The 26,500-nt window shown below is 40.8% G+C and overlaps 1 protein-coding gene across 1 annotated transcript in view; it reads left to right on the top strand.

The window, feature by feature from the left end:
- LOC147636913 (phospholipid-transporting ATPase 1-like) overlaps positions 1 to 7,841 on the top strand; it is a 41,668-nt gene extending 33,827 nt beyond the window's left edge. Inside the window, exon 7 of the mRNA XM_086800505.1 lies at positions 7,278 to 7,841. Within this exon, the coding sequence (XP_086656631.1) occupies positions 7,278 to 7,479 (202 nt within the window). The 3' untranslated portion in view covers positions 7,480 to 7,841. The remainder of the gene's footprint in view (positions 1 to 7,277) is intronic.
- The last annotated feature ends 18,659 nt before the right edge of the window (positions 7,842 to 26,500 follow it).

Raw genomic sequence — 26,500 nt, forward strand, 5'->3', positions numbered from 1 at the left:
TCCCTGCTAGATTGAATTTAGAGAATGATAACAGGTGACTTTTGACTATCAGCGTTGTCACCAGCTCTGGCTTCTATTGGACCCAAGAGTTGGGTTCCTGAACTAGCATTGACTCTGCAAAATCGGACACTATAACTTCTTGGTTGGCTTTGGTTTTCTCATGTGTGTTTCTGGAATCTCTGTGACCTTTATCTTTCAACATTTTAAACTCTTGGATAACTTCAGATCCTCGAAACTCTCTGATTGTTGAAGAAACTCCCTCCTAAACGACTTTTAGTCTGGCTGCCAAGGAAACTCCTTTGTGGTGAGTTTCAACGTGACCTTACATTTCTCTGCCTTCGTCAACTTTGCTTGAGCCTTGCGTTTACCAACATTGCTTTGTTGCATTGACTTGGTCTCTTAATTTCTTCAGATACCTGGTTTCATGTTTTTCAGCTTGCCACCTATATCGGGCTTTGCGTTCTTCATCTTCTCGTCTATACCGGGCTTCACGTCCTTCACATTTCCGACCCTATTAGGCTTCGTGTTCTTCCCAGGAGGCCCTCCTGTGCTTCTTGGTCTCAATGATACTGCTCCTCTCAGATCGCCCGTTCTCGCAAATGCGATTCTACTATGGAGGCCACATTTCCCAGTGGACACTTGACTTATCCCAAAAAGACAAAAACACAAATCTGGCTGTGTACTATTTAGACCTAGACTTGCCTAGATAAACCCTAGCGGCTTTGGCTGAGAATCTAAGCATGATTTTCTAGAAAAGACCTTGGCTTTAATAGTGATGTAACATACTAAGCATAGTTGTCATCTGTTGCAAAAACGTTCCGAAAAACATTTCAAAAACGTTTGTTATCTTTACAAAATGTTTCGAAAACGTTTCATACTTTTAGGGGCTGTAAAAGTGCCCAAAAAACTCTAGCGTTAGTCTAGAAACATGCCAAAATCCCTATGTATGCAATATTTTCCTATCTTTGTGTTTTTCCATCAAGGAATTACCATTTTACATTGGAAAATGTGATTCCTGATTTTTGATTCTCAGAATCGAGTTACGAATAGAGAGTCTAGAGAACATTTAAGGGGGACTGTATGAATAAGTCCTCCTTGTACACTGTCGTGTGCATCCATATGGACATGCTCATCCCAGGGCTAATCTGTGAAAGGCAGGAGAAAAACCGAAGTTTTACGGCATGAGCAGGGCACAAGAGGATCCCAGAATGTATCCCAAGGATGCAGGAACGCATCGGCATGGCACTGGGGCTGTCGGCAAAAAAAGATATTTCATGGTCTTTTTCTGCTGGCCGACAGCAGGTGGGCCTGTTGGGGATCTCTCTTGGGGCTTTGCCAAGAACCCTTTCTAGCATCTGACAGAAAAGGACAGGTTTGTTAGGTCACAGAGTAGCTTAGGTAGGACGAGTTTTCCACCTTTTCAAGGGCATGCCTATGGCTGCAAGAGTTAACTACCTTTTTGTACAGTATGAATATACTGAAAATACAGCTCTCTCTCTCTCTTCTGTCCATCTCTTCTTTGCAGTTTGCATATGTGTTCATATGAAAGGTGTTTAGGGCTGAAAGAAGACACAGACCTTCGACGCATGTAACATTGGTATTAGAGCTTCAGGGTCAACAATGCTAAACATTGATGGTGTCCTAGATGAAGGTGCACAGTCCGAGGAGAGTAACACAAGACATGGAAGAAGTTCCTAGGAGGTTGGTTGGTGGTGTTCCACAAGACCCAAGGGGTGGCAGCCCTGTGAGTCGGATGCCACTTGAGGCATACCAAGAAAGGCTTTTAGGAAAATGGCTCCAAGGGATGATGATCATCCGAGGGGTGGAGTGAGAATGCTAGACTCAGTATTCTGGAAAAGAAGAATAAAGAAAGTGTTCAGGGACAGGGCAAGAAGGCAAGGGGACAAAAGGGGAACAAATGCATAGATCTTCATCTGATTTGGAGTGGAATTGGAGACAGGACAAGGTTTTCAGTGAAAAGGTTGCCAGGAAGGAAAGGATGACATGTATGGGAGACAATATGTGGAGACAGGGGATGATGAGAGCCATCCAGAGTCAGAAGTTGGAATCCCATCATTAAGTTTAGCAAAAGGGGATGTCATGTATGTGCACATGGACATACCCATCCTAGGGCTAATCTCTGAAAGGTAGTAGAAAAACAGAAGTTTTAGGGCATGAGCAGGGCAAGGATGCAGGAACTGGTCGGCATGGCATTGGAACTGCTACTAGGCTGTCGGTAGAAAAAGGTATTTCATGGTCTTTTTCTGCTGGTCCACAGCAGGCCAGCTGGGGATCTCTCTTGGGGCCTATTTAAGGCTTTGCCAAAGAACCCTTTCTAGCATCTGACACGTTTGGGTGTTAGGTCACAGAGTAGCTTAGGTAGGACAGGTTTCCCACCTTTTCAAGGGCATGCCTATGGCTGCGAGAGTTATGTACCTTTTTGTACTATATGAATATATTGAAAATACAACTCTCTCTCTCTCTCTCTCTCTCTCTCTTCTTTGCGTTTTGCATCTGTGTGTTCCTATGAAAAGTGTTAAGGGCTAAAAGAAGACAGAGAGCTTCCGTGCATGTAACATACACTCAACAAGTTAAGGCTCGTCGAAGTGGCTGTTGATGAGTGAGAAGGGGCGCGAGAAGGGATCTGAGAAGAGAGTGGAGTGGTAACATTCGAAGAGATTGGTCCCGAAAACTTCACTATACTTTCCCTTCGAGGTGGTTTTCTTGTATGAGTTAAGTTAGCAACAACAATAAAAAAAATAAAAATTGAGGCTGAAAAACGAGGTTTGAAATGTACGAAACGTTTTGTACTTTTCTCAAGGCATGAAACATTTCTTTGGAACAGCAAGTACACTCAATATCATGCATTAGTAGCATAATGCACATCATTCAAGAGTTCAGATCTAGTCTCATTGTAAATATTCATTCATGCTAGTAATATATACATTAGATTAGTATTTTTATTGATGTACCATCCTCTTTTATTCACATGCCAGCCTATGGGCTCTTTACTTTTGCATTATACATGTCTATGGGCAAGAATTTTCACAACATGTATCTTTTTCCCTTCTCTCTTTGCATGTTTCGTTTTTGGAATTTCAATTGGAATTTCAAGCAAACGAAACGATTTTTAAACATTTCGTAGGTACCATACAATTTGAAACACGTTTCAATGCAACAATGTGCCTGTACAATAAAGGCCTTCATGTATGCTGTTTCTACACCCTTATCTCCTTTGGATTCTTTGTGGTCTCCCCTGGGTAGTGGATGTAGTTCCATGAATCCTGGGTTTGTGTAATGGTGTGGGTCTCCAAGATGTTGTGAGACTTGTAGTGTAAAGGAAGATCCCTTGGTCGTGGTGGTGGTGGTTTTTTCTTTTTCTTTTGGGGGGGCGGGAGGGAGTTTTGGTTTCTCTTGAGGCTGTTTGTACACCCTTATCCCCTAGGACTCTTTGTGGTCTCTGGTAGAATATGCAGCGGAGATGAAGACAAGATCTGAAAACACTAGAGCAAGTGCACAGTAGCAAAACACAGAAATGAAGAGAGAGAGAGAGAGAGAAGCATATAACTTTGCTATATACACAAGAAAATCCCAGATACAAGATGAGAAGTGTGGGAGGGCAAGGGGCCATTTTATATGGCCCCCAGCAACCAGTCGGCTTGCTGAAAAACAGCCGATAGGCAGCAAAACAGCCACGACCTGCTCCCTCCTCCGGTCGGCCAGCATCTCTTAGTCGGCTAGCAGCAGAGGAAAGTCGGGGGCAGCAGAGTCAGTCGGCCAGCATCTGGATAGCCAACAAGCACAGGACAGCCTCCCACACCAAGGAAAAATAGGGAAAAATATGGAGAGTGGGGAAAAATAAGAAAACACCTAAATCGGGCGGGGACACCCACAATAGAGGCCCTGGTGTAAACATACAGATAGGAGATGACTACTAACACCCCCTCTCAGCTCTTGGATGTGGAACCAACCCCAGGGAGCTGGAGTGCTGCCGGAGCATAGCCTGAGGTAGAGACTTCGTGAAGAGGTCCACCGCACTGTCCTTCGTTGAACAGAACTCTAGTAAGATGTCATCAACAACAATCTTTTCACGAACAAAATGCCTCTTGATGACCGCGGTTCTGCCTCTGTCGATGACAAGGCAATAGTTGGCTGCCTCTTACTACATGAAATTGCTCCCAAGCCAAGGGAAAAATGGTAGCCTGATGTCAAGGTCCTCGTGTCTGGCTCTCCTCCCCAATCTGAGTTACTCCATCCATTAATCCCCCTCCTATGTAAAAGAGTCCAAGATCATTTGCATGTTGCAGAAACCACAAGATACACAATCTTGCCTCCCAAAGAGTCCTCTGCAAACATGAGCTCAACAGCCTCATCAGGAAGCTCCCATCCAATTTGGTATGCATCAACCAAGACAATGAACCATTCTGCTTTCGAGTCAAGGAGGCATCATATTGCTCACAAGGATCAACAGGGATACCAAGTCCTGGAAACCTGTTGAAGACCACTCAAGGCCTTTGAAAACCTGTAAACCACCCCCTCTGAATCCGGAACCACAAAACTTGGAGAATGTGCAACATCCACCTCCTCCTGCAAGTAATCAACTGCCACCTGCTTGGCCTTCCAATAGGTCCCTGTGGAAAGAGCTTCCTCAACTATAGGAATTTCTTTGTCTAGAATGCTACGAGACATCAGAGCATAGGTTACTTGTAAAGTTTCCTCTGACTGACGAACACAAGAACTACCAACATTTGTACTGGAAAGGTCTTGCCAACTGTTGCTATCATCTGGCAAGCCATCCTTCATCTGGTCCGGGAAAGCCTGCACCTGTAGCGTATCCACACTTAAGTGGCCATTCCGAGACTGCCACTCTTCACAAAACTGAGGACTTGGGAGAGAGAGTGCTGAAAGTTTGTAAATTCCATTCTCCACTCCGCCTTCCCAAACTACCTGGCCTGTTGCTTTGTATCGGAGAGCAACAAAATGCTCATCAAACTCCACCCGTATGCCAGCCTTGCAAACCTGATGCACTGACAATAGATGAAAACCAAGTGATGGAACATACAACACTTGGGAGGAATGCTTCCCCACTCGGCCATTGGGAACTATCTCCAACCTGCCCTCACTATGAATTGGGATACTGGATGTATCCCTAATAAGGATGTGACCAGAATACCCGCAGAGATCCTGTGAAGCCGTGCGAGAAGGAGTCATGTGCCTGGAAGCACCACTGTCTAGAATCCACTCTCGAGTATCCATAGCGGTGAGTCCTCCAACCTCCTCCCTGCACGAAGAAGATGAAACACCGGTGTCCATAACCTCCAGGTGCACAGAAGCTGGAGTCTTTCACGGTTGCTGTTGAGGAATCTGCACCCTACGCGGTGTTCCATTTAGGACACCACCTCCAATAGTGGCCTTTCTTGCCACAATCATTACAGGTCCTCTTTGCCTTCAGTTTCTCTCGGTCTGAGTCGGCGGGCTTCTTCTCAGAAAACTTCTCCGATGAAGCCTTCCCTTTGCCCTTCTTGTTGTTATTACGGCCTTTCGACCATTAGCCAGTTAAGGCCTCAAAACCTCCGCCCTGTGGAGGGTTCGTGAATCTTTCCTCCTGGTCCAATACCATGGGCACAAGCTCCTCCCATGTGATGGTGCTGAGGTTGCCATTGGTAATCAACGAAGAGTCTGTAACATGACTTCCTCCCACCCTATCGGCCGGGTCCTCAAGCATGTTGAAGTCTCCCCCAACACACCAATGTGCGGCCTCGGGCAATGCATCTGTAACAAGGGTCCAAAACTCTGCTCTGGCACTAGCATGATTGGGCGCATAGACATTGAGCACACCAATGTACTCATCGTGCATCCTCAGAATAACATACTGCGCTCTACCAGGCACAGTGACCCTTGCTCGAGCCTTCGCCTTCGCCTCCGCCTTCGCCCTCGCCTTCGCCCCCCGCCCGCCTGCCTTCACCTTCGTCCGCACCCTCCCCCTCGCCTTCGCCCTCTCCTTCGTCCCCGCCTGCTTGCGCTCCCCCCCCCCCTTCTGCGTCCCGCCCTTACCCGCCTGCCCCCTCTTCCTTTCGCGCCCCCCGCCCCCCTTTCGTGCCCGCCTACCCCCGCCCCCCTTTCGTGCCCTTCTCCCCCCTTTTCGCCCCCCCCCCCCCCTCCCCTTTCGCGCCCTTCCCGCGTGTAAAGGAGGATCCCTTGGTGGTGGTGGTTTTTTTTTATTTTTGGGGGGGGGGGGGTGTGTGTGTGTCAGAATATGCAGTTGAGATGAAGACAAAATCTGAAAACTCAAGAGCAAGTGCACTGCAGAAAAACACAGCATTAGAGAAGGAGAGAGAGAGGTGTGTAATTCTGCTATATATACACAAGAAAATCCCGGAAACTGAATACAACATGTGTGGGGGCAAGGGGCCATTTTATATGGCCCCTATGATCCAGTTGGGCAGTAGCAAGGACAGCCGACAGCATCTGAAAGACACCCGACCTGCAGAAATCCTAGTCGGCCAGCTTGTGTCAGTCGGCCAGGCTGCACACGTGTGCAGTTGGCTAGCTACAGAGAGACGGGGAGCAGCAGGAGCAGTCGGCTATCAGCTGGATCAATCCCAGAACCACATGACAGCCTCCCACACCTAGTAAAAATAGGGAAAAAATATGGAGAGTGGGGAAAAATGAGAAAACGCCTAAATCGGGCGGGCACACCCACAACAGAGGCCCTGGTGTAAATATACAGACAGGAGATGACTGCTAACAGGGGGTTGGGCGGTGGGGTCGTCTCTTGAGGTGTTTTGGTTTCTCGGGAGGTGCTTTGTCCTCATGCATGTCACACTGGCAATTCTTGATGCTATTGTGTGGGGGCCACCTCTCTCCTGGCCTCAATGTGGAGTAGGTGTGATGACACTCTGATCTAGCCCTAAACTCCTGAGTGCATGCCACACAAGCCCCCAGGTAAACCCATCTGGGATCACTGTGAGAAAATGGTCTTGTTAGAAGCTAATTCTGGATCCAGTTGTATCCATGTTGTAAAGATGTATATCTTGCTGTTTTGGCATACCAACTGTTCTCTAATCCCTGTTATGCTAATTGCATGCTTGAAGACCAGGCCAGCCATGGGAGCCATTATTTGGCCTTATGTTTTGCCCCCAATTTGTCGTACCCTCCATATGTAAGTCATCAGAGAGGGTTTGTGCAGGTACACAGAGAGAGAGAGAGAGAGAGAGAGAGAGAGAGAGAGAGAGAGAGAGAGAGAGACGATGATGATGATTTTGGTTTCCATGCAGGGTCATATTTAGAATCATTAAAACTTTCAACTACTGGTATGACATCCTTTTGATTGTTATACTCGCTCTCTTGCCGCGCTTTTGCCTCAAAGTTGTGGTACAGAGAATTTGGCCTTCAGATGTACAAATTGCCAGAGAGGTTGAAAGAAGAAAAAATGGCAGAGGATCTGATGCTGTTCAGCCCTCTTTAGAACTTGGTTAACTGTGTGCTGGTATGAAAAATTCATGCAGAACCCTCGGTAAAGTGCAAACCAAAGAGTACCAATTAGGTGGTGAATGCAAGAAGCTGCTCAGCACACACTCTCATCTCTGAGATTCTCTTTGATCTTACAATGCATGCAAATTGTGTGTCCAAATAATTCTTGAATGGTCAATGTGTAACTGAGATCTTGAGTGTTGTGTACATTCAGACCTCCCTTACTGATTTGGGGAGATACAAAGGATCTTCTAATATCATTGTACAATATCTTCTGCATTGAAGCTCACCGTGGATCTTAATTCTTTAGAGTAATAGAAATTCAACTTTATGAAATGTTATCTTCAATAAAGGATGGTTTTTCCGAAGTTGGACACTATACACTTCCGCATTTGATAAAGCACAAAATGTTCATGCATGTTGAAGGTGGAGTTGTTCCTGTACTTCATATCAAGTAACAATCTTGTTATGGAGTTAAGTAGTAGATTAGTGCAAATTAATCACTCATCAATGAACATCTTGAGTCTCTTGCTTTAGGTACTAATCACTTGGGGAACTAAGACATGGAGAAAGAAGAAAGAAAGAAGGTTCTATTAACATCTACAAAAGATCAAGGGTATATGAGACCAGAAGTTTTACAATGTGTACATGAATGACATAATCATGGAAAAAACATGATGAAAACCCCAACGAAAGTTGAAAGGGAAAAACCACCAACATGCAAGTGCTAGTGGTACAGTGGTACATACAATGTGAGGGGATCAAAGTGGGTCCTCCACATCTATTACGCAGAGAATCTCCTTGGACTTTTGGGTGTCAAGTGTCTAGCTCATTGTGCTTGGATCACTCTATCTATAGGGAGTAGCATGAGTTGGGGTGTCAAACGTGTTAGTGTGCACTTTTGCGAGCGTTGCTTGGTCTATCGTGTAGGGGCATTTGAATAAGGGCTATCTTGTGGTTGTTGGTGAGGGCCTCCATCTTGGGTCCATGAAGTAATAAAATCATGGAAAAAACATAATAAAAAGTAAGAAAGTTATGTTAATGTCTACCAAAGAGCAAGTGGTCTATGAGACTAGAAGTGTTACGTGTCCATGAAGTGACTAACAGAATCATGGAAAAAGGATTAAAAAAATCCAACAAACGGTGAAAGGAAAAGAAAAACCCACCTTGTTAGTGCCAACAGTATAATGAATGATACAACGTGAGGGAATCAGAGTGGGTCCTCGACATCTATGATTGCATAGAGGCACGCTTGCACTCTTGTATCTTGAGAGGATCTCTCAGATTTGAAGTTGTTGGGTGAAGCATCTCCTTCAACGAGGGTCTAGAGTGTCTAGTTTGTTGCACTTGGATCGCTTTGTCTAGGGAGATGCTTGGTTAATCTCTTGTAAACATTAAGAAAGATCATCTGAATGGATACGTGTCCTCGGAGCTTGTGGTGGTGCAACTCTGTCATGTATAGTCCCAAGCATTGCTCATTTTAAAATCAATGATCCAAGATAGTGGACCAAATCCCGCCTTGAAGAGGCAATGAAACCACCCTTGAATCTCATAGTAGATTGGAGAGAGAGAGTTTTCTTAATGGCCCCAAGGGGTTGAAAGGCCCATGAGACAAATGTTGATATGATATGTGGCACTACTGTGGTAGGTGATGTAGAGGGCATCCTCTATAACCTAAATAAAGCGTTATGTATACGAAAAGTAGATGGAGGTTTTTAGGTTTGCCAAGAAAAACATTGATGGCATGGTATACCAAAACTTGATTATCCATGGCACACATACAATCCAACTACATTCAATTTATGGTCACCAACGCATCAACATGACCAGGTGGATAGGTTTCCTAAAATGTAGACTCCAAAACGAATACATTGGGAAGCCAACCCTGAGTTAAAGGCTACACAACCCCGATCAAGTTTGCACCCTCAAGGCATCCATGCCCTATACTATGCATCCCCAGACCTTACAATTATCACTCATGTGCCTATCCAACGAGCTAAAAAGTACCTGAGTCCTTAAGCCTCTCCCAAGGTCTTTAGTCTCTCCCCATGTCTAAAGTCCCACAAAGGAATTCACACTAGTAACCCAAATGTATTGCTTATAATCTAGTTCACATCATGAAGTAAATTATTTGGTTTCATGCTAGCCTTTGTTATGTCCAACATGAAACATAATTTTCTTTCTTTCCTAGCAAGAGAAGATTTTTATATTGGCTTGGAGTGAAGCAACATTCTCCGAAGTGTCGTCTTCATCCGTACAATGTGTGCATTTAATCAAGACCACTCAAAAGCTGATATGTTTCTAAGGGTTTGTTTCTTATGATCAACAATTACAACTGGCTCATGGATAGATTCTCAAGTCTTGCAAGCTCCTGGTCAGAACCAAGCTATCTCTTGCACCCAATGTATTGATATGAAAGACAAGTTGCACATTAACTCAATCCGAGAGACACAATTTGTAACCCACCACATTAATCTTTTTCATAATAAAAAAGTTTCACAATATCTTAAAGATAACTTTACCAGTCCTCATTACTTGAGAATATTTAAGGATTAAGAATTCTCAAGTAAACCCACCACGGGCCTTCTTCCAAGGTTCTTTTGATCAATTTTGATTAGCATTAGAATTATGCTCTATCTTGCACACTTCGTATGCTCTCTCTAGCAAGGTACTATGTCTCTTGTGGTGTTTTAAGAAGTCAAACACAACTCGGACTATATCTAAGCCAATCATGCATGGGGCTCTATGGTGATATCCACACATTAGCATAAAAGGGTTTATCTTAATAGCTGATTAGCCCTATTGTAAGTAAACTTAACTTATATAGAAGACCCTCTTTCCAAGTAAACTTTATTAATATAAGACCCTCTTTCCAATTTGACCATCTCATACATATACATGTAGCATGCCCTACGTTGCACGATCCATACATTTTGTCTGCCCACTAGATTTAGAATGATTACGAACTTATGCTCGACTTAGTGTTCAATTTCTTCAACAAATTTCTAGTGAACTTAGGATCTTTATCTAACAATTTCAAATGGCAACCTATAAAGTCAAAACAACTTCTTAACTAATAATTGAGCAAGTTGCACACCTTAGATCTCCCTCAAATTTTCTATTTGGTAGGAAAAAATCATGCCAGCTTGGTGGGCTAGTCAATGCTCACCCAAATGGTATTACTCCCTATTAAAGTCCATGGTAATCTAACCACAAAATCCATAAAAACACTATGCCATTTCTTTTTTTAAAAGGTATTTTCAAAGGATACAACAACCCACCATGTCTCAAGTGCTTAGCTTATTTGACTTTGCATTTCTCACAGTTTGGAATATATGATGCGACATCAACTTTTACCTTTGGCTAAAAGAAATCTTTTCTTACCAAATGATTATGACACTCAAACAAGATGTGATTGCTCTTGCACCATCCACCTCAAGTACATAGACTTTCCTTTATGAGAAAACAATCCATTTTGGATAGAATACTCTCTCAAATCAACACTATAACAGAGGTCTTCCTAGCCTACACTATATCCCAAATTCTACTAAAGAATTGATCTCTCGAATACAAGCCCTTAAGAGAGTCTTAACGGTCACACTAGACCTTAGTAAATGAAAGTTGATTCAAATGTCCAATTTTGCTTAAGGCATCTACCGCCTTATTGGTAGATCCTTTTTGATGACATATCTCAAAGTTAAACTCTTGCATAAGATCTAAGCAACAAGATTTTCTCTTCCTCCTCAATTTAAAGATCTACAAAAGCACTTTAGAGAAGAGTTATCCACACAAACCACAAAAGTAGTTTCATATAGATAATGTCTCCACCTTTTTAGTGCATGAATCACAACATTTAGCTCCTTCTCATGTGTAGACCATGTAAAGGTGTAACTGAGAGAGAATGCGAATGAAATCTATAGGGTAGATATGTCAGCCAGATTTGTTAACATTCCCCACTTCCCTATCCAAGTCTCATTCTCAAGATTATCAAGGTTTGTTGAAGAAGATTCCACCATAGAATTGGATGCTATTCTATCTAATCTTACTGGCTTCATTTGTTATAACTTATCTGTTATATGTGCCCTCCTGAGGTGTATCTGAGAGAGAATGCAAATGACCATTAAAATCTCTCTCTTTTTGTCTTTTTGATGGAATTATATTGTGTGTTTTGGTGGCCAATCTAGTCTATGCCGGTGCACGAGCTATCAAAGGGACTTTGTTTTTGTTTTTGATTGAATAAAACCCTCTCTTTTTTGCATTTTAATGGAATTAGGGTGATTTTGCGTAATTTACTTAGTCAATAATGTGTGTGTGTGTTAAAAACAACGAGTGAGTGGGAATGAGCAAAATAAAGAACAAGCGAATCTCGTCAATACAATCCCAAAAAGAAAAGACGATGCCATCTACAATGTCTGTTGGAACGAGCAATTCATGCACAAGATCATGTCACTTTGGCACAAGATCATGTCACTTTGGCACAAAAAAGTTTGAGGTTTCATTTACTTAATTAGAGAAACATTCCATTCATAGAAGGCACAAGGAGCCACAAACCATAGTGAAAACATAGCTACTATAGCTGATCGCATGTGAAAACATAGCTACTATAGCTGATCGCATGTGCTCCATTGGACTACACCGAGTCGCACTCATCATCAACAAACAAGTTGTGTTTGTGTTGGTGCTCTCGACATCTTTGATCATATCAGGGATTGCCTACCATGTATCCTACAATTGTCTCAGCTTACTCTGGTAGCATCATCTATGCACACAACAGAGAAAGCAAATAAAAAATTACATCTCCCTTTAAAGCATATTTCAATCAACCACCAACCAAAAAATGTTGATATACGAATTGACGCTGGAAAAAAAAAGCATTGAAAGGTGCCAAACATAATAAAACAGCACCATTGCACCTAAGACATAGCCAATGTTCCCATGACATTCACGAATCCATACCAATATAGTCACAAACGATCCAACCAAAAATGTCATAATAGGAAATGAAATAGTAATTAATAGTGCTAGTGAATACGAGGTGGTGAAGGTGCTCACTAGTCGTACAGATTGCTCCCCACTAGTGCGCCCACCATATCATTCCCAATACGTGAAGTACTCGCCTCCTCACCTCCACCTCTATTCTTGCTATGAGGAAGAGGCTGCACATAAGTCGTAATAACCCTGTCATCCACATCCATAAAAATGCACATACGACCAGTGTGAAGGCATGCCCTCAGGAGTGGGGCTGTGCCGCAACAACCCAACTCCAATGCTATACCACCGCAATAGCACAACAGCTCCAACTAGCAAGCCATGAATGTATGGTTCCCAATGGTATGTTAATTTTATTCATTTTTAGTAAAAACACAGCATAATTCCATCAAAAGGTAAAAAAGAAAAGGTTTATTTCTATCAAAAAGGGAAAACAAAGTCTCTTTGATAGCCCGTGCTAGCACGGTCCATATTAGCAATGTGTATTCTACTTAATTTCACCAAACACACACAACAAAATTCCATCAAAATGCCAAACAAAGAGGGTTTAATTCCAAAAAATGCAAAAATAAGGTCCCTTTGATAGCCCATGCCAGCATGGTCCATATTGGCCATATTAACTTTCACCAAAACACACAACATAATTCCATCAAAAAGACAAAAAAAGAGAGAGTTTTATTCTATTGAAAGAAAAAAACAATGTGCCTTTGATAGCCCGTGATGGCACGATCCATATTGGCAATGTTAATTCTCTTTCATTTCACCAAAAATCCATAAAAGTGCCAGAAAGAGATGGTTTAATTCCATCAAAATGCAAAAACGAAGTCTCTATTGTAGCCCGTGCCAACGTGGCCTACTTTGGCGCACGCACGCACACACACACACACACACACACACACACACACACACACACACACACACACACACACACACACACACACACACACACACACACACCAACCCACCCATTATTGACTAAGTAAATTAGGCCAAATCACCCTAATTCCATTAAAATGAAAAAAGGAGAGGGATTTATTCGATCAAAAAAGAAAAACAAAGTCCCTTTGATAGCCCGTACGGCACGGTCCAAATCGGCCGTATTAAATTTCACCAAAACACACAACATAATTCCATCAAAAAGACAAAAAGAGAGAGATTTTAATGGACATTTGCATTCTCTGTTGTGTGCATAGATGATTGAAAGGGAGATGTAAATTTTAATGGACATTTGCATTCTCTGTTGTGTGCATAGATGATTGAAAGATGCTTTAAAGGGAGATGTAAATTTTCATTTGCATTCTATGTTGTGTGTGCATAGATGATGCTGCCAGAGTAAACTGAGACAATTGCAGAATGCATGGTAGGCAATCCCTAACATGATCAAGGATGTCGAGAGCGCCTACAAAAACACTCAATGATGAGTGTGACTCGGTAAAGTCCAGTGGAGCACAAGTGATTAGCTAGTAGCTATGTTTTCACTGTCGCAGTTGGTTTGTGGCTCCTTGTGCCTTCTATGAATGGAATGTTGCTCTAATTAATTAAATGAAACCTCAAACTTTTTTGTGCCAAAGTGACATGATCTCGTGCATGAATTGCTTGTTCCAACAGACATTGTAGATGGCATCGTCTTTTCTTTTCGGGATTGTATTGTCAGGATTTGCTTGTTCTTTATTTCGCTCGTTCCCACTCGCTTGTTGTTTTTATCACACACACACACACACACACACACACACACACACACACACACACACACACACACACACACACACACACACACACACACACACACACACACACACACACACACACACACACATGTGTACAAAAACACACACACACACATACATACATATGTGTGTGTGTGCGCATTTCATTTCCTATCAAGACATTTTTGGGTGGATTGTTGTGACTGTATTGGTATGGATTCGTGAATGTCATGGGAATATTGGCTATGTCATAGATGTGACTGTATTGGTATGGATTGTTGGGTGGATTGTTGTGACTGTATTGGTATGGATTCGTGAATGTCATGGGAATATTGGCTATGTCATAGATGCAATGGTGCTATTTTATTATGTTTGGCACCTTTCAATGCTTTTTGTTTTTCCACCATGGATTCGTATATCAACGTTTTTTGGTTAGTGGTTGATTGAAAGGTGCTTTAAAGGGAGATGTAATTTTTCATTTGCTTTCTGTGTTTTGTTCATAGATGATGCTACCAAAGTATGTTGAGACAATTGTAGGATGCATGGTAGGCAATCCTTGATATGATCAGGGATGTCAAGAGTGCCAACACAAACACAACTTGTTTGTCAATGATGAGTGCGACTCGGTGTAGTCCAATGGAGCACAAGCGATTAGCTAGTAGCTATGTTTTCACTCTTGCTAGGGACACCTCTGACTCCTTTGAAGATAGTGTCAACGTGTGAATCAAGGTGGAATTCATTGCTCTCCACTACTGTGTAACTTTGGTGGGCATTGGAGGCATGGATTTAGGTCACCAATTCATCTTTAATTTTATGTTTGATGGTGTGTATGTAGAGACTTGTGGCACGGGCCCTTCACCTTGGAACCCAAATAAAGGGGTTCCCTTCATAGAGAAGCCTTGAGATTTTAGTAGCTTCAACAGAGTGTTGGTGGCAGCTAGAATGGAATTGGATGTTAGGGCCATTGCTTGACTCTCTTTGGCTTAGGAGTTTGTTGTACATGGAACATAAGGGTTTCCCTTATAAAAGCCTTGAGCATCTAGCATCCTAACACGGATACAAAAAATGCGGCTCAGGTTGTGGGTAAAACTCTTTTTCTTGAGGCTTTGATGCTTTTTTGCACATAGAGGTTAGATTCTCGCTAAATGATGGTGGTGACTTCCAGGTCTTTAAGCATCATTTTTTCCTTGGCTTGATACCCACTCCTCCTTGGTGATCTCTGTGAAAGGTTTTCATGGGGTTGAGGTTTGGGGAGTGGTCTTCATCTTTGTTAGTGGGGTTTTGGATCTCCATAATGGTTTAAGGGTTGGGTTGATGTGTTGAGGCGAGAGGAGTGTTGAATATTAGGGGTACTTGATCTGATTGAACATGATGACGAGGCTTAGGATGTTGAAAGGTTTGTGGTATCCATGTCTACTAGGGGTATGATAACCATGACCATCCATCTCATCCAACATATGCTTTGACACTTCCATTGTAATCAATGGATCATACCAATTTAATGACATTGTGCAATCTTGTCCACCATAGAGTGCCTTAAGTGGACTCATCCCAATGCTTCTATGATGAGAGACATTATAAGAAAATTCTATGAGATGTAGATAGTTCATCCATCTCCTAGGCTCTCGTTCACATAATTCACGAAGGATATCTTCGATCACTTGGTTTACCCTCTTTGTCTAGCCACCATGATATGCAGTACTACTAAGATCTAGAGAGGTATCCATGGGTTCTAAAAAGTAGTCCCCAAAATTGGGATGTAAATTTAGCATTTCAATCACTTCTAGGCAATCCATCTGCAGCATGAAGTGTAATATAGGCCTTTTTCACTAGGATCAAGTGAGCAAATTTCATTAGATGATCCACCACAAATAGGGTGGTCATACATTGCATTAATTGAAGGTAATCTAGTGATGAAATCCAGATCCACCACAAATAGGGTGGTCATACATTGCATTAATTGAAGGTAATCTAGTGATGAAATCCATGCTTTTGGCTTCTATTTCATATGCGAGATGTCTAAAGGATGTAATTTTCTTAGCATGTGCAACATGAAGTGTAATATAGGCCTTTTTCACTAGGATCAAGTGAGCAACTTTCATTAGATGATCCACCACAAATAGCATGGAGTCATACATTGCATTAACTGAAGGTAATCTAGTGAAGAAATCCATGCTTATGGCTTCTATTTCATATGTGAGATGTCTAAAGGATGCAAATTTCTTAGCATTTTTATTTTTTTTGGCCTTGTTCTTTTGGTAGACTAAGGATTGACAAACATGTTCTAATACATCCCTCTTAAGTCCAGGCCAAAAGAAACTTTTCTTTGCATCCATGAAAGTATTCACATATCTGGGGTGTCCTACTAGGGCTATCATAAGCCTCAGTTAGAATCCTTATCTTCAAATCTCTTCCTTGAGGTGATTGTTGAAGTATAGGTAGTCATCCTCTAACTTGAATCCTTGAATTTTTTTAGTCTCATAGGCAGTCTTGCTTTCCTGTTTAAGCAAGGCAATGACAAGGGCGGATAATTTATTTGACCCAATCTTCTTAATATCGATGGGTAAGGGATTTAAAGTGGATATTACCCTTCTTGCATTATAATTTCACTTAAAAATGAATCCATCGACATCATTAGTGATCATGGAAATCATAATCCTTTCATGCAACCTCAACTTTTGGGACTCATAGGCTATGGGGCACCCTTCTTGTGTTCGAATTTCACTAATAACGAATCCATTGGCATTATCAAGATGACTTCAAAGGGCTTTTCAAATTTTCGTAGGTTCAAGACATGATTTTTCATTAATACGACCTTCAATTTATTAAAGGCACTCTGACACATAGGTGAGAATGCAAATAGAGTGTCCTTCTTGAGTTCCAAAGGAGAAGCAATCTTGGCATATTGCGAGGGGGGGAGATAAAAATCTGATACCACCGTGTCAAGCCTTAAAATCCTCTAACTTTCTTTATTGTCTTTAGTTTTGGCTAGTCAATAACACCTTGCACCTTCGCGGGATCAGCTGGATATTCCATTATTTGACACTATAAACCCTAGATATTCATACAATTGGTGAAGAAAGTACACTTACTCTTCTTAGCAAAAAGTTTATGCTTTTTGAGGGTTTCCAAAACTTTACGCACATGCTTCTCATGATTCATAACATTTTTAGAGTAGAAAAAATATCATTAAAGAAGACTAAAAATAAAATCATCATGATGCTCTCTGGAGATTTCCTATACAACCTATGATAGCAAGGAAATTTATTAATCCGACTAGAATTACTGTAAACTCATAATGCTTGTATCAGGTAATAAAGATCATCTTATGAATATCCTACTCCTTAATCCTAATATGGTAGTACCTTAAATTCAATCTTTGTAAATATCTAAGCACCATGCAATCGGTCTAAATACTCATCTATCCTAGGAATAGGATATTTATTTTGATGTTAACTAGTTCAACCCTTGATGGGGATACACTAGGTTGAACAAAGCCTTGTCCAAAAGTTGCCTCAACTATTTTTGGAGTTCAATTGCTTCTGGAATGACTATCTTATGGGGCTGTTGTCTGAGCTCTAGGTATGAAGTCTATCTCATGATCTACCTCACAAGTTATGGGCATTTTATTCAAATCCTCATGAGATATGCTAACATACTCACTTCACTATTCAAGTTCTTTAGTGTTTTATTCCTTCCTTAATTTTGCTTAATATCATAAATTACCCGTTTCTTTCTAAGTCCCTTTAATAGTTTAGATGCCTTTATAAGTTGCAAGAAGGTAGGAGCTCTAATTACACCAATCACTTGCACCTTATTCCCGTGAAAATCCATGAAGGAAATAGTCCCTTTGTAACAATGGATGTCATCTTGATTCCAAGTAAGCTAGTTCATCCCCAAGTATTCCATCATATATGCCTAAGTGTAAAATTATAAACTAACATTCGGTCAAGTTTCCATCATATATGCCTCTAAAAGTAAAATTCTAAACTTACATTCAGTAAGGTTTCCATCTAAGGATAACTGAATCATGCATGTAAAAAGAAATTAACTAGCCTATTTCACTTGCATTTGTTTACCCTTCTTCTAAATTGATGGCATGTGAAAAGAATCTTCCCACTAGCCTATTTCACTTGCATTAGTTTACCTTACTTCTAATTTATGCAAGCATCCAAGCAAAAATGAATTAATGAGCACTTCTTAAATCAACCAAAACTTTAAAGTTTTTACATTGGTAATTGGTCAGGCTCTATATCCTTGAAAATTACTGATCTAACCCCGATGCTCAATGGTGGCATGAATCTTGCCTCTCTCTTCTTCCTCCTAGTCAGCAACTACTATAATGACATTACAATAAGACGCAACTAACGGAGCTAGAACTTGCCTCATCAAATTTCTCTAGTTCTTAGGCAAGGGTACTTGATTACTTTTCACTAAATTTGCATGCCTTTGGTATAAAGATCCTGGAGAAGATAGAGTTGGAGGTGCTTGGACAATCACTCATCAAGTAGCCTGGTTGACATCTTGAACATTCGCGTTCCTTCCCTGAGTTGAAACTTCAATTCTGATAGCATCCTTGGGTAATAATCCTGACCATGTGGTCCATTGGTTTCAGAGCTTTGACTATGATCCTATCCTTGACTTCTCTTTGGTTTAGGTAGCCCAAAATCATTTAGATTTCTGTTGGGGGAGGGTGCAGGAAGGAGTTTTGTTAGGTTGTCTCCTTAGGAAAAGCTTGTGCAAAATCTTCAACCATTATGATTGCTTTGGATATGGATGAGGGCTTCACATTCTTCACCACAATCTATCTAGTGGAGGATCCAATCCTCAAAGAATCAGTAAAGAGGAGTCCATATCATCGCCTAGGACATAGTGGACAAGGCTTGCATAAGACTAATGGTACACTTCAATGGATTTTCCTACCTCCCAAGATAATTTTAAGAATTCATACATCTTTTCCTCCTAGAATCCTAGGGGAAAAACCCTTTAATGGAGGTATGAGTTCATGTCTTCCCATTTGAATTGATCTTTTTTCTCTTGGAATCCTAGGGACAAAACATTTCATGGAGATATGCCTTCATGTATCTGAGTTGATCTTGATTTGGATAGTTGGGACTCAATACAATTTCTATAACTATTTCGGGGGAAATAACAATTACCTTAAGCTAAGCAAGGGCCATGTTGCTATGTAGTCATTGAAACCTGCAATGTTAAAGTATTCATCCATGTAATTATTCCAATTCAAAACTGCTTCTTTAAGATTACCTTTGATCTATGAAGTGCCTCTTTAACATCATTATCCAACGGCTCTACTTTAGGTATAACATTCTATGCTTGACATCACATCTCATGATTTCTTCTGAAAAAGAAAAGATTCGTCTTGAATCAAAATCTTTACAGCGGTTAAGTAATAATATTACTTGTCAAAGACAAGAAAATACTTCTTTTATTCCTTCAAAACTTATTATATCACTAGGGAAAAGTCTCAATCCTTGGACCCAAAAAGTTTGAAATGATGATACAGGCCTATAATTACAAATTTACTATGAGATGGGCATTGTACACACAACTTATGACCATTTTGACTATCATCTTTCTTGGAGCTCTCATACCCAAGCTTTCAGGTGAACTTCTCACATATGAGATATGAGGATGGTGACCTACTTTTTGTGCCCAATGTTATAGGGCTTAAAGTACTTAGGTACTTACCTTAGATCTTCTTTGTGAGGCTTGACAAGCTATTTGAGTTTGGCTACCTTCTCTGCCTTAGCCGTGACTTTGTTGTTGATCTTGCATCCTGGTAGCTTGACTGAGCTTGGCTTGCTTAGAGCTCATGGGATCCTTATCACCTTTATTGGCCACTATGAAGGGTGATCTAGTCTAGGTTAAATATTCTCACTATCTAGTGTAGGTCTCATTGAATCTATGACCTCAACATAGCAAAGCCAATAAAGATCTGTCGACATGGGGAGAATACACTTCTTAGGCTTTCTATGTGGTTTTTTGCTTCTTGGCCTAGTGACTGTGGGAAATGAGGAAGTTGCTCCTTCTATGGAGGAGGAGTCCTTGGTAGATCCACTAGCTACCCATGGTTGAAAGTCATTGTTTGCTCCCAACAGGGATGTTGCATTAAGCTTCAACAACAAGGAGGTTATTCTTTTCTTGTTCAGTCTGTCTTCTTACAAATCTTGTTCCAAGCTTCTATGGAAGAGTATCCATAGTTGTTGGCAAGACATGAATCCAATCCTTAGAGTTGTAAGGCTCTCTAAAAGTAGCTCACAATCCTAGTTCTCATCTTCAATATATCCAATAAATTGTTGCACCATTTATAGATGTTGACCAAAGTGGTTTTCAATAGACAATTATGTCAAACTTATAGGTGAACAAGAATGCCTCACCTCATGGGATGGATGAATCTTTCCTAATTTTAAATAAAATTTAAGGACTAGTTACCCTTATATATATGTAAATGTTGATTGGTTTTCCTTCCCAATCATGAACCAGTCTTGGATCTCTCATGTAACGCCTTTCGATGATCATAGTGCAAGATCCCCTTCTAAGGTTAGTCTAAAGGTCTTGATTTTTACATCTTGTAGGAGGATCATAATGTAAGACCCTCTTATAAGGTTAGTCTAAAGGTCTTGATTTTTACATCTTGTAGGAGGATGCCTAATGGTTTAGCTATGTATTCATTGGCAAGCCACAAGGATTGTTCCTAGTTTCCTTGGGCATCCCAATAATCCTTAGTGTTAACTACTCCGTAGGTTAACATGGTTTCACCCACTTGACCTACCCTCCCTTGAAGGAACTTTTCCACCTTGTCCATCAAGAACTGGAACTTATATTTTGTAAGACAATGCTAGAATATATAAAGAGGCCTTACCATGTGCTAAATGTTGAATATTTTTAAGTTTAGCCAGCCTAGTGTGAAAACTAGTCACTTGTATATAAGTCATTTTTGACAATAACACAATCATTCCCTTGTAATAGTTTACTTCTTATGAGCTCTCCTCCTCCCTCTTCTTGATTTCTTCTTGTATGCAATTGGACTCATGCATGCTAGATGGATGCTTTCATGAATAGTTTTGTTTATTGGTTTTCTTCTTACATTAGCTTCCCCTTCTTTCCTCACGTTTTGTGAGAGAGACCCTTCACAAAGGACCATCTTTTTTTACCTCCATCTAGGCACGAAGAGATATCTTCCTGCACCCCATTGGCAACAAAGGAGAACTATGGTGTGACAATGGAGTGAGGATGTGATTGCAAATACGCTAGCGCACCCACATAAGGTTGTAGTTTGTGGCTCTAAGGCAAGACTTGCATGCTTTGGTAAGGCCAAGATAAGCTCTTGACTTGAACATATTTTTTGCTTGCTGGGGACTAGCCTAGGGCTTAGCTCCATGTATCCATCCATTCCAAGTTATGGGGATACTGCTCGATGTTGATTAGGAGGTCACACTCACAAAAACATACAAATGGTTTTAGAGTCATTGGATGTGTTTAGTTATTGTGTTTGATTTTGATTTGAAGGGTTTTTTTTTTGCATTAGGGAATTTTAGTTTTAGAGTAACTGGATGTGTTTAGTTATTGTGTTTGATTTTGATTTGAAGGTTTTTTTTTTTGGCATTAGGGAGTTTTAGTTTTATTTTATTGGAAGGGAAAAGCCATGGTTCATTGGTGATTTTCATGAAATTGGAGCCCAAGAGGCTTGATTTCATTGCTTTGAGCCAAGGAATAGCTTAGTAGTTATGCTTAGGAATGGAACCCATTCCCAAAACATGAGCATTAAGCTCAACTAGGGTGTAATAGAGTGGGATAATCAATTGTGTTCATGCATTTCATAAAATTTCATATTTTTTTTCGTGCATTGTTGAATTGGTAGCTTAGAAGCATGTAGATCCATCAAAAAATAAATAAATAAAATTTAATTACTTATATAACAACCATCAAAAAATTGGTATCTTAGAAGCATGTAGATCCATCAAAAAATAAATTTAAAACTTATTTACTTATATAACAATCCTTAACTAGGATTAAGGCCGTTAATCACCCTTATCAAGTCTTTAAAAATCCCATTAGGAACATTAATTAGTCCCCATCAACCTACCTAAAAACTCCATTAGGAACATTAATTAGTCCCCTTCAACAGGCCTAAAAATCCCATTAGGAGCATTAATCACTCCCATCAACAAGTCCAAAAAATCACCTTGTCAATCACCCCCCATGAAGGCCGAAAAATCTCAAAAACACAAAAAAATAGGCTAAACTAGCTCTCGGGTTGGGGACATGATAAGGTCCTATGTAAAAAGATGTAGGTCTGGACATGTGAGCCTATAAACTTGAGCTTGGGCATGCAAGCTGTGATCCTTAACATGTGAGATATGGGCTTGGACATGTGAGTGGTGAGTCTGGACATGATGTGAGCCTATAGACTTCTTAAGACTACCGGAGACATAAGTCTAGAGGTACGTATACCTAACATGGTATTGACTTTGCCTAGACTTGAATAGGGACATTCCTTCTCTTATCCTTGGAAGAATTTCTCGTCATCATACAAACTATACTAGCTACAAATTCCAAGAGAAATTCCTATCCTTTGTAATTATTAGAGAATAAAACTACTATTATCTACCCAATAAGTTTACATCAACATCAAAGTCCGAGTTCCTAACAGTCCATTCCCTCGGTAGGCTTATTTCATAAAAAGAAAGAATATGTGTGGTTCATACTAAAAAGATGTGAGCCTACAAACATGAGATGGAACACGTGAACCTATAGATGTGAACTTGGATACATGAGTTTATAGACATGAGTCTAGAGACATGAACTTGGATACGTGAGCCTAGACATGTGAACCCTCCAGAGGCATGAAATTGGACATGAACTTGGATACGTGAGCCTAGACATGTGAGCCCTCCAGAGGCATGAAATTGGACATGTAAACGTACAAACATGAGCCTAGAAAGAAAACATGTTTGAGAGGCATGAAATTGGACATGTAAACGTACAAACATGAGCCTAGAAAGAAAACATGTTTGAAACCATTCTTAGACCTGCACTAGAAGCACTAAGGACCTTATGCAAACCCAAAGATCTAGAGTAATTGTTAGAAATGATAATGCCATTGACTTTAGTGCATCAAACCACACTTCCTCAAAACCACCAAGCCTTCAAGCCCAGCAAATGATAAAGCACCTAGTAGAGTGCTTCCCTATTAAAGAAGGCTAAACTCTTTAGAATCCACCTCAAGTGAGGAGATTTGGGAACAAATGATCCAACAAAACATAGACGTGAGCGGATGAACATCGGTACCTCTGAAGATAGGAGCCGCACCATGACCCTCTATGCTTTGGATACTAACTAGATTTGTAAACAACACGGTAAATTTTATGAAGAAGGTATTAAAGCACCCCATTTTTTAGTGCAACTTTAGTGAAGGAGAGGGAGTGAGACCAAGGAGTGGGATCAAGATCTCATGGGGTACTACCATATAAAGCAATTAAACCATGTCTAAACATGGGGTGTTAAACATTTGGTGTCACTCTTGGGCTAGGTTTATCCCAACCAAACCATGACCACAGCAACAAGGAGCCAAACAATTGTAGTTTATGGAAATCAACACGTCTCTTTTGGTGTTCTACAGAACAAAAGTGTCCTCCTCTGTACACCCAATAGTAGGCACACATAACCTAAGCAAGAAACTCTCTCTACAAGAGCTCATTATAGAATATCTTTACACGAAACCAAATTCTAGTTCTTCTCCATTTGGACAAGAAATAGGGAGCAATGGGAAGGTAAAAGAGCCAATGACAAGAACTACCTCACCACAAAGGGGCCATAAGAGCATTCTCATAACGTGTTCTCAGCCAACGAAAAACTAGGCAAAAGGAGGACAAGTGTCATTGGAAGCCATATAATCTAACCCCATAGGAAAAGAGATCCCATACTGTGAAACATAGGATTTCATGTAACCACCTCTTCCTTACGTTTTCATTGCCATGTAAATATGCAAAAGACATGTTAAAAGGATATTGTTTGAAATGGGAAGGGGGGTTGCATCAAACATTGCACCTAGAGGATAAGAGTTAGGAATAACCAAACCAATCCGTATCTCAGGGATGATGACCAAAATTGATGGAGAAGGAGATCCCATTCCGTACCTAGAGAAGTTTGTTCAAATTTATGAGGCTGTGGGATGGATTGATGATCCCGCCAAGTTCTGTTCATCATTTGAACTTTACCTTGAAGACAAAGTCTAAATGGCTTGCTTTGCCTTGAATGCAAAAAGCAAGCTAGTGAGTTAGATTACTAAACCCACTTGAAAAGGCCAGCTATGAGAGGCCAGCTATGAGGTTTTGAAGCACACTTTCATTGTGGGATTCTTGCCTACTAGTAAAGCCAGAATCAAGTGCAATACATATGATGAAAGATTGGATAATTTGTAGCTCATTGATTGATTTATGATTGGTATTAAGAGCAAGAGGCTTCATGACCATCTGTACCGATCTAGCACTACATGAGTGCTCAATAGATGTAGGAGATAATGTGTAAGAAAAGGATGTAGAATTTGTCTACCCAAACCAAGGGATCTATTGAGAACTACATAAGTACTCAATAGATTTAGTAGATTATCTGTAAGATAAGGATGTAGAATTTGTCTACCCAAACCAAGAGATGGAGGAAACATCATCCAAAGCCTCATTAGCTAAGGGTGCCCAACGATCACCAACTAGAGTCCTAGTCAAGGACATGAGCATGTAGAAGTCATCCACCCAAACCAAGAGATAGAGGACGCATCATCCAAAGCCTCATTAGCTAAGGGTGCCCAACGATCACCAACTAGAGTCCTAGTCAAGGACATGAGCATGTAGAAGGATGTAGAAGTCATCCACCCAAACCAAGAGATAGAGGACGCATCATCCAAAGTCTCATTAGCTAAGGGTGCCCAACCGACACTACTTAGAGTCCTAGTTAAGGACATGAGAATGGATGAGTTGGAACAGAATATGCTAAACCATTTAGGCCACCAATGGTAGGTCCATCCCCAAAGGGAAACCTCAAGCTAGCATCTCAAGCATGATGTGTGCATCTGTTCTCATAAAGAGAAATGGTTTGATGCATAATTTACCACCAAAATCATACAAGTAAAGATACAGTGTCCAATGTTGAGGAATAGACATAAAAAATTTTGTGTTTATTGCCAGTACCATGACACATCTCATTGTCAGTAGTACTAAGGAAACCTAGCAAGGTGGACTCCGACACTACGATAGATGCTCCTCATGCCAAGGCAACAATTGGCCTTATCAGCCCACTAGTCACTCCAACAAATCTAGAGCCTACTATCGAAACCCCTTTCCATGTGAGAAGACCCCCTTAGTTGCCATATCCACCTTTGGTGCTACCACCTCAACTGGTTCTTCCTACAAGAACTACGCTAATATGATAATACTCGATGACCCTGTTCATAACCAAAAACTAGGAACAAGAGGGCTATGAGTCGTATGACCAAGAAGAACCATATGAGAAACAATTTTATTATCCCTATGTGTATCCTCAAGCTTCACCCATAGACTATGCCTCTCTATTTGAAGCCATGGTGTAACAAGAGAGATTCTCACCAATGAGTCCAACACAACTGTTTAAACCGCTTTGGTCAACATGTGTAAACGTTACAACAAGTTGTTGGATAGTAAGATGAGAACCAAAACTATGGGTCTCTCCCAAAGAGCCTAACAACTCTGAGGACTGTGGTCCATGCCTCGTGCACAACAAGTAGTTGGATAGTGAAGATGAGAACCAAAACTACGAGCCTCTCTTGAAGCCTAACAACTCTGATGATTGGGTCCATGCCTTGGAAATCATGGACACTATCCCACAAAAGCTTTGGGACAAGGTTTACATAAATAGAGGGGATGGAAATTATCTTCGTGTTCATGCTTAGTCCAACATCCCTAATAATAACTTCAAACCACGAGTAGCTAGTAGTTCATCTACTAAGGCCTCCTTTGCATAAGGGTAGAATTTTTAATTTCCCACAGTCACTCGATCAAGAAGGAGAAAACCACATAGAAAGCCTAAGAAGAATCTTCTCCCCACCATGGAGGCAGATCTTCATTAGCTTTGCTATGTTGAGGCCATAGATTCACATCAACCTACACTGGAAGTAATAAATTGAACTAAAAAAGGTCACCATTTAGACAAAGATAATGTTATATAAAAGTGACAAGGAGTGCACTATGATCTTTAAGCAAGACAAGCTATGTTAAACCTCTAGAGATGAAAACTCAATAAGCATCTCCTCATCTTCGACTAGTCTTTGAGAGATTTAG

The sequence above is a fragment of the Cibotium barometz genome, chromosome 7, assembly GCF_041138505.1.
Source record: "Cibotium barometz isolate CiBa-2024 chromosome 7, ASM4113850v1, whole genome shotgun sequence".
Taxonomy (NCBI): Eukaryota; Viridiplantae; Streptophyta; class Polypodiopsida; order Cyatheales; family Cibotiaceae; genus Cibotium; species Cibotium barometz.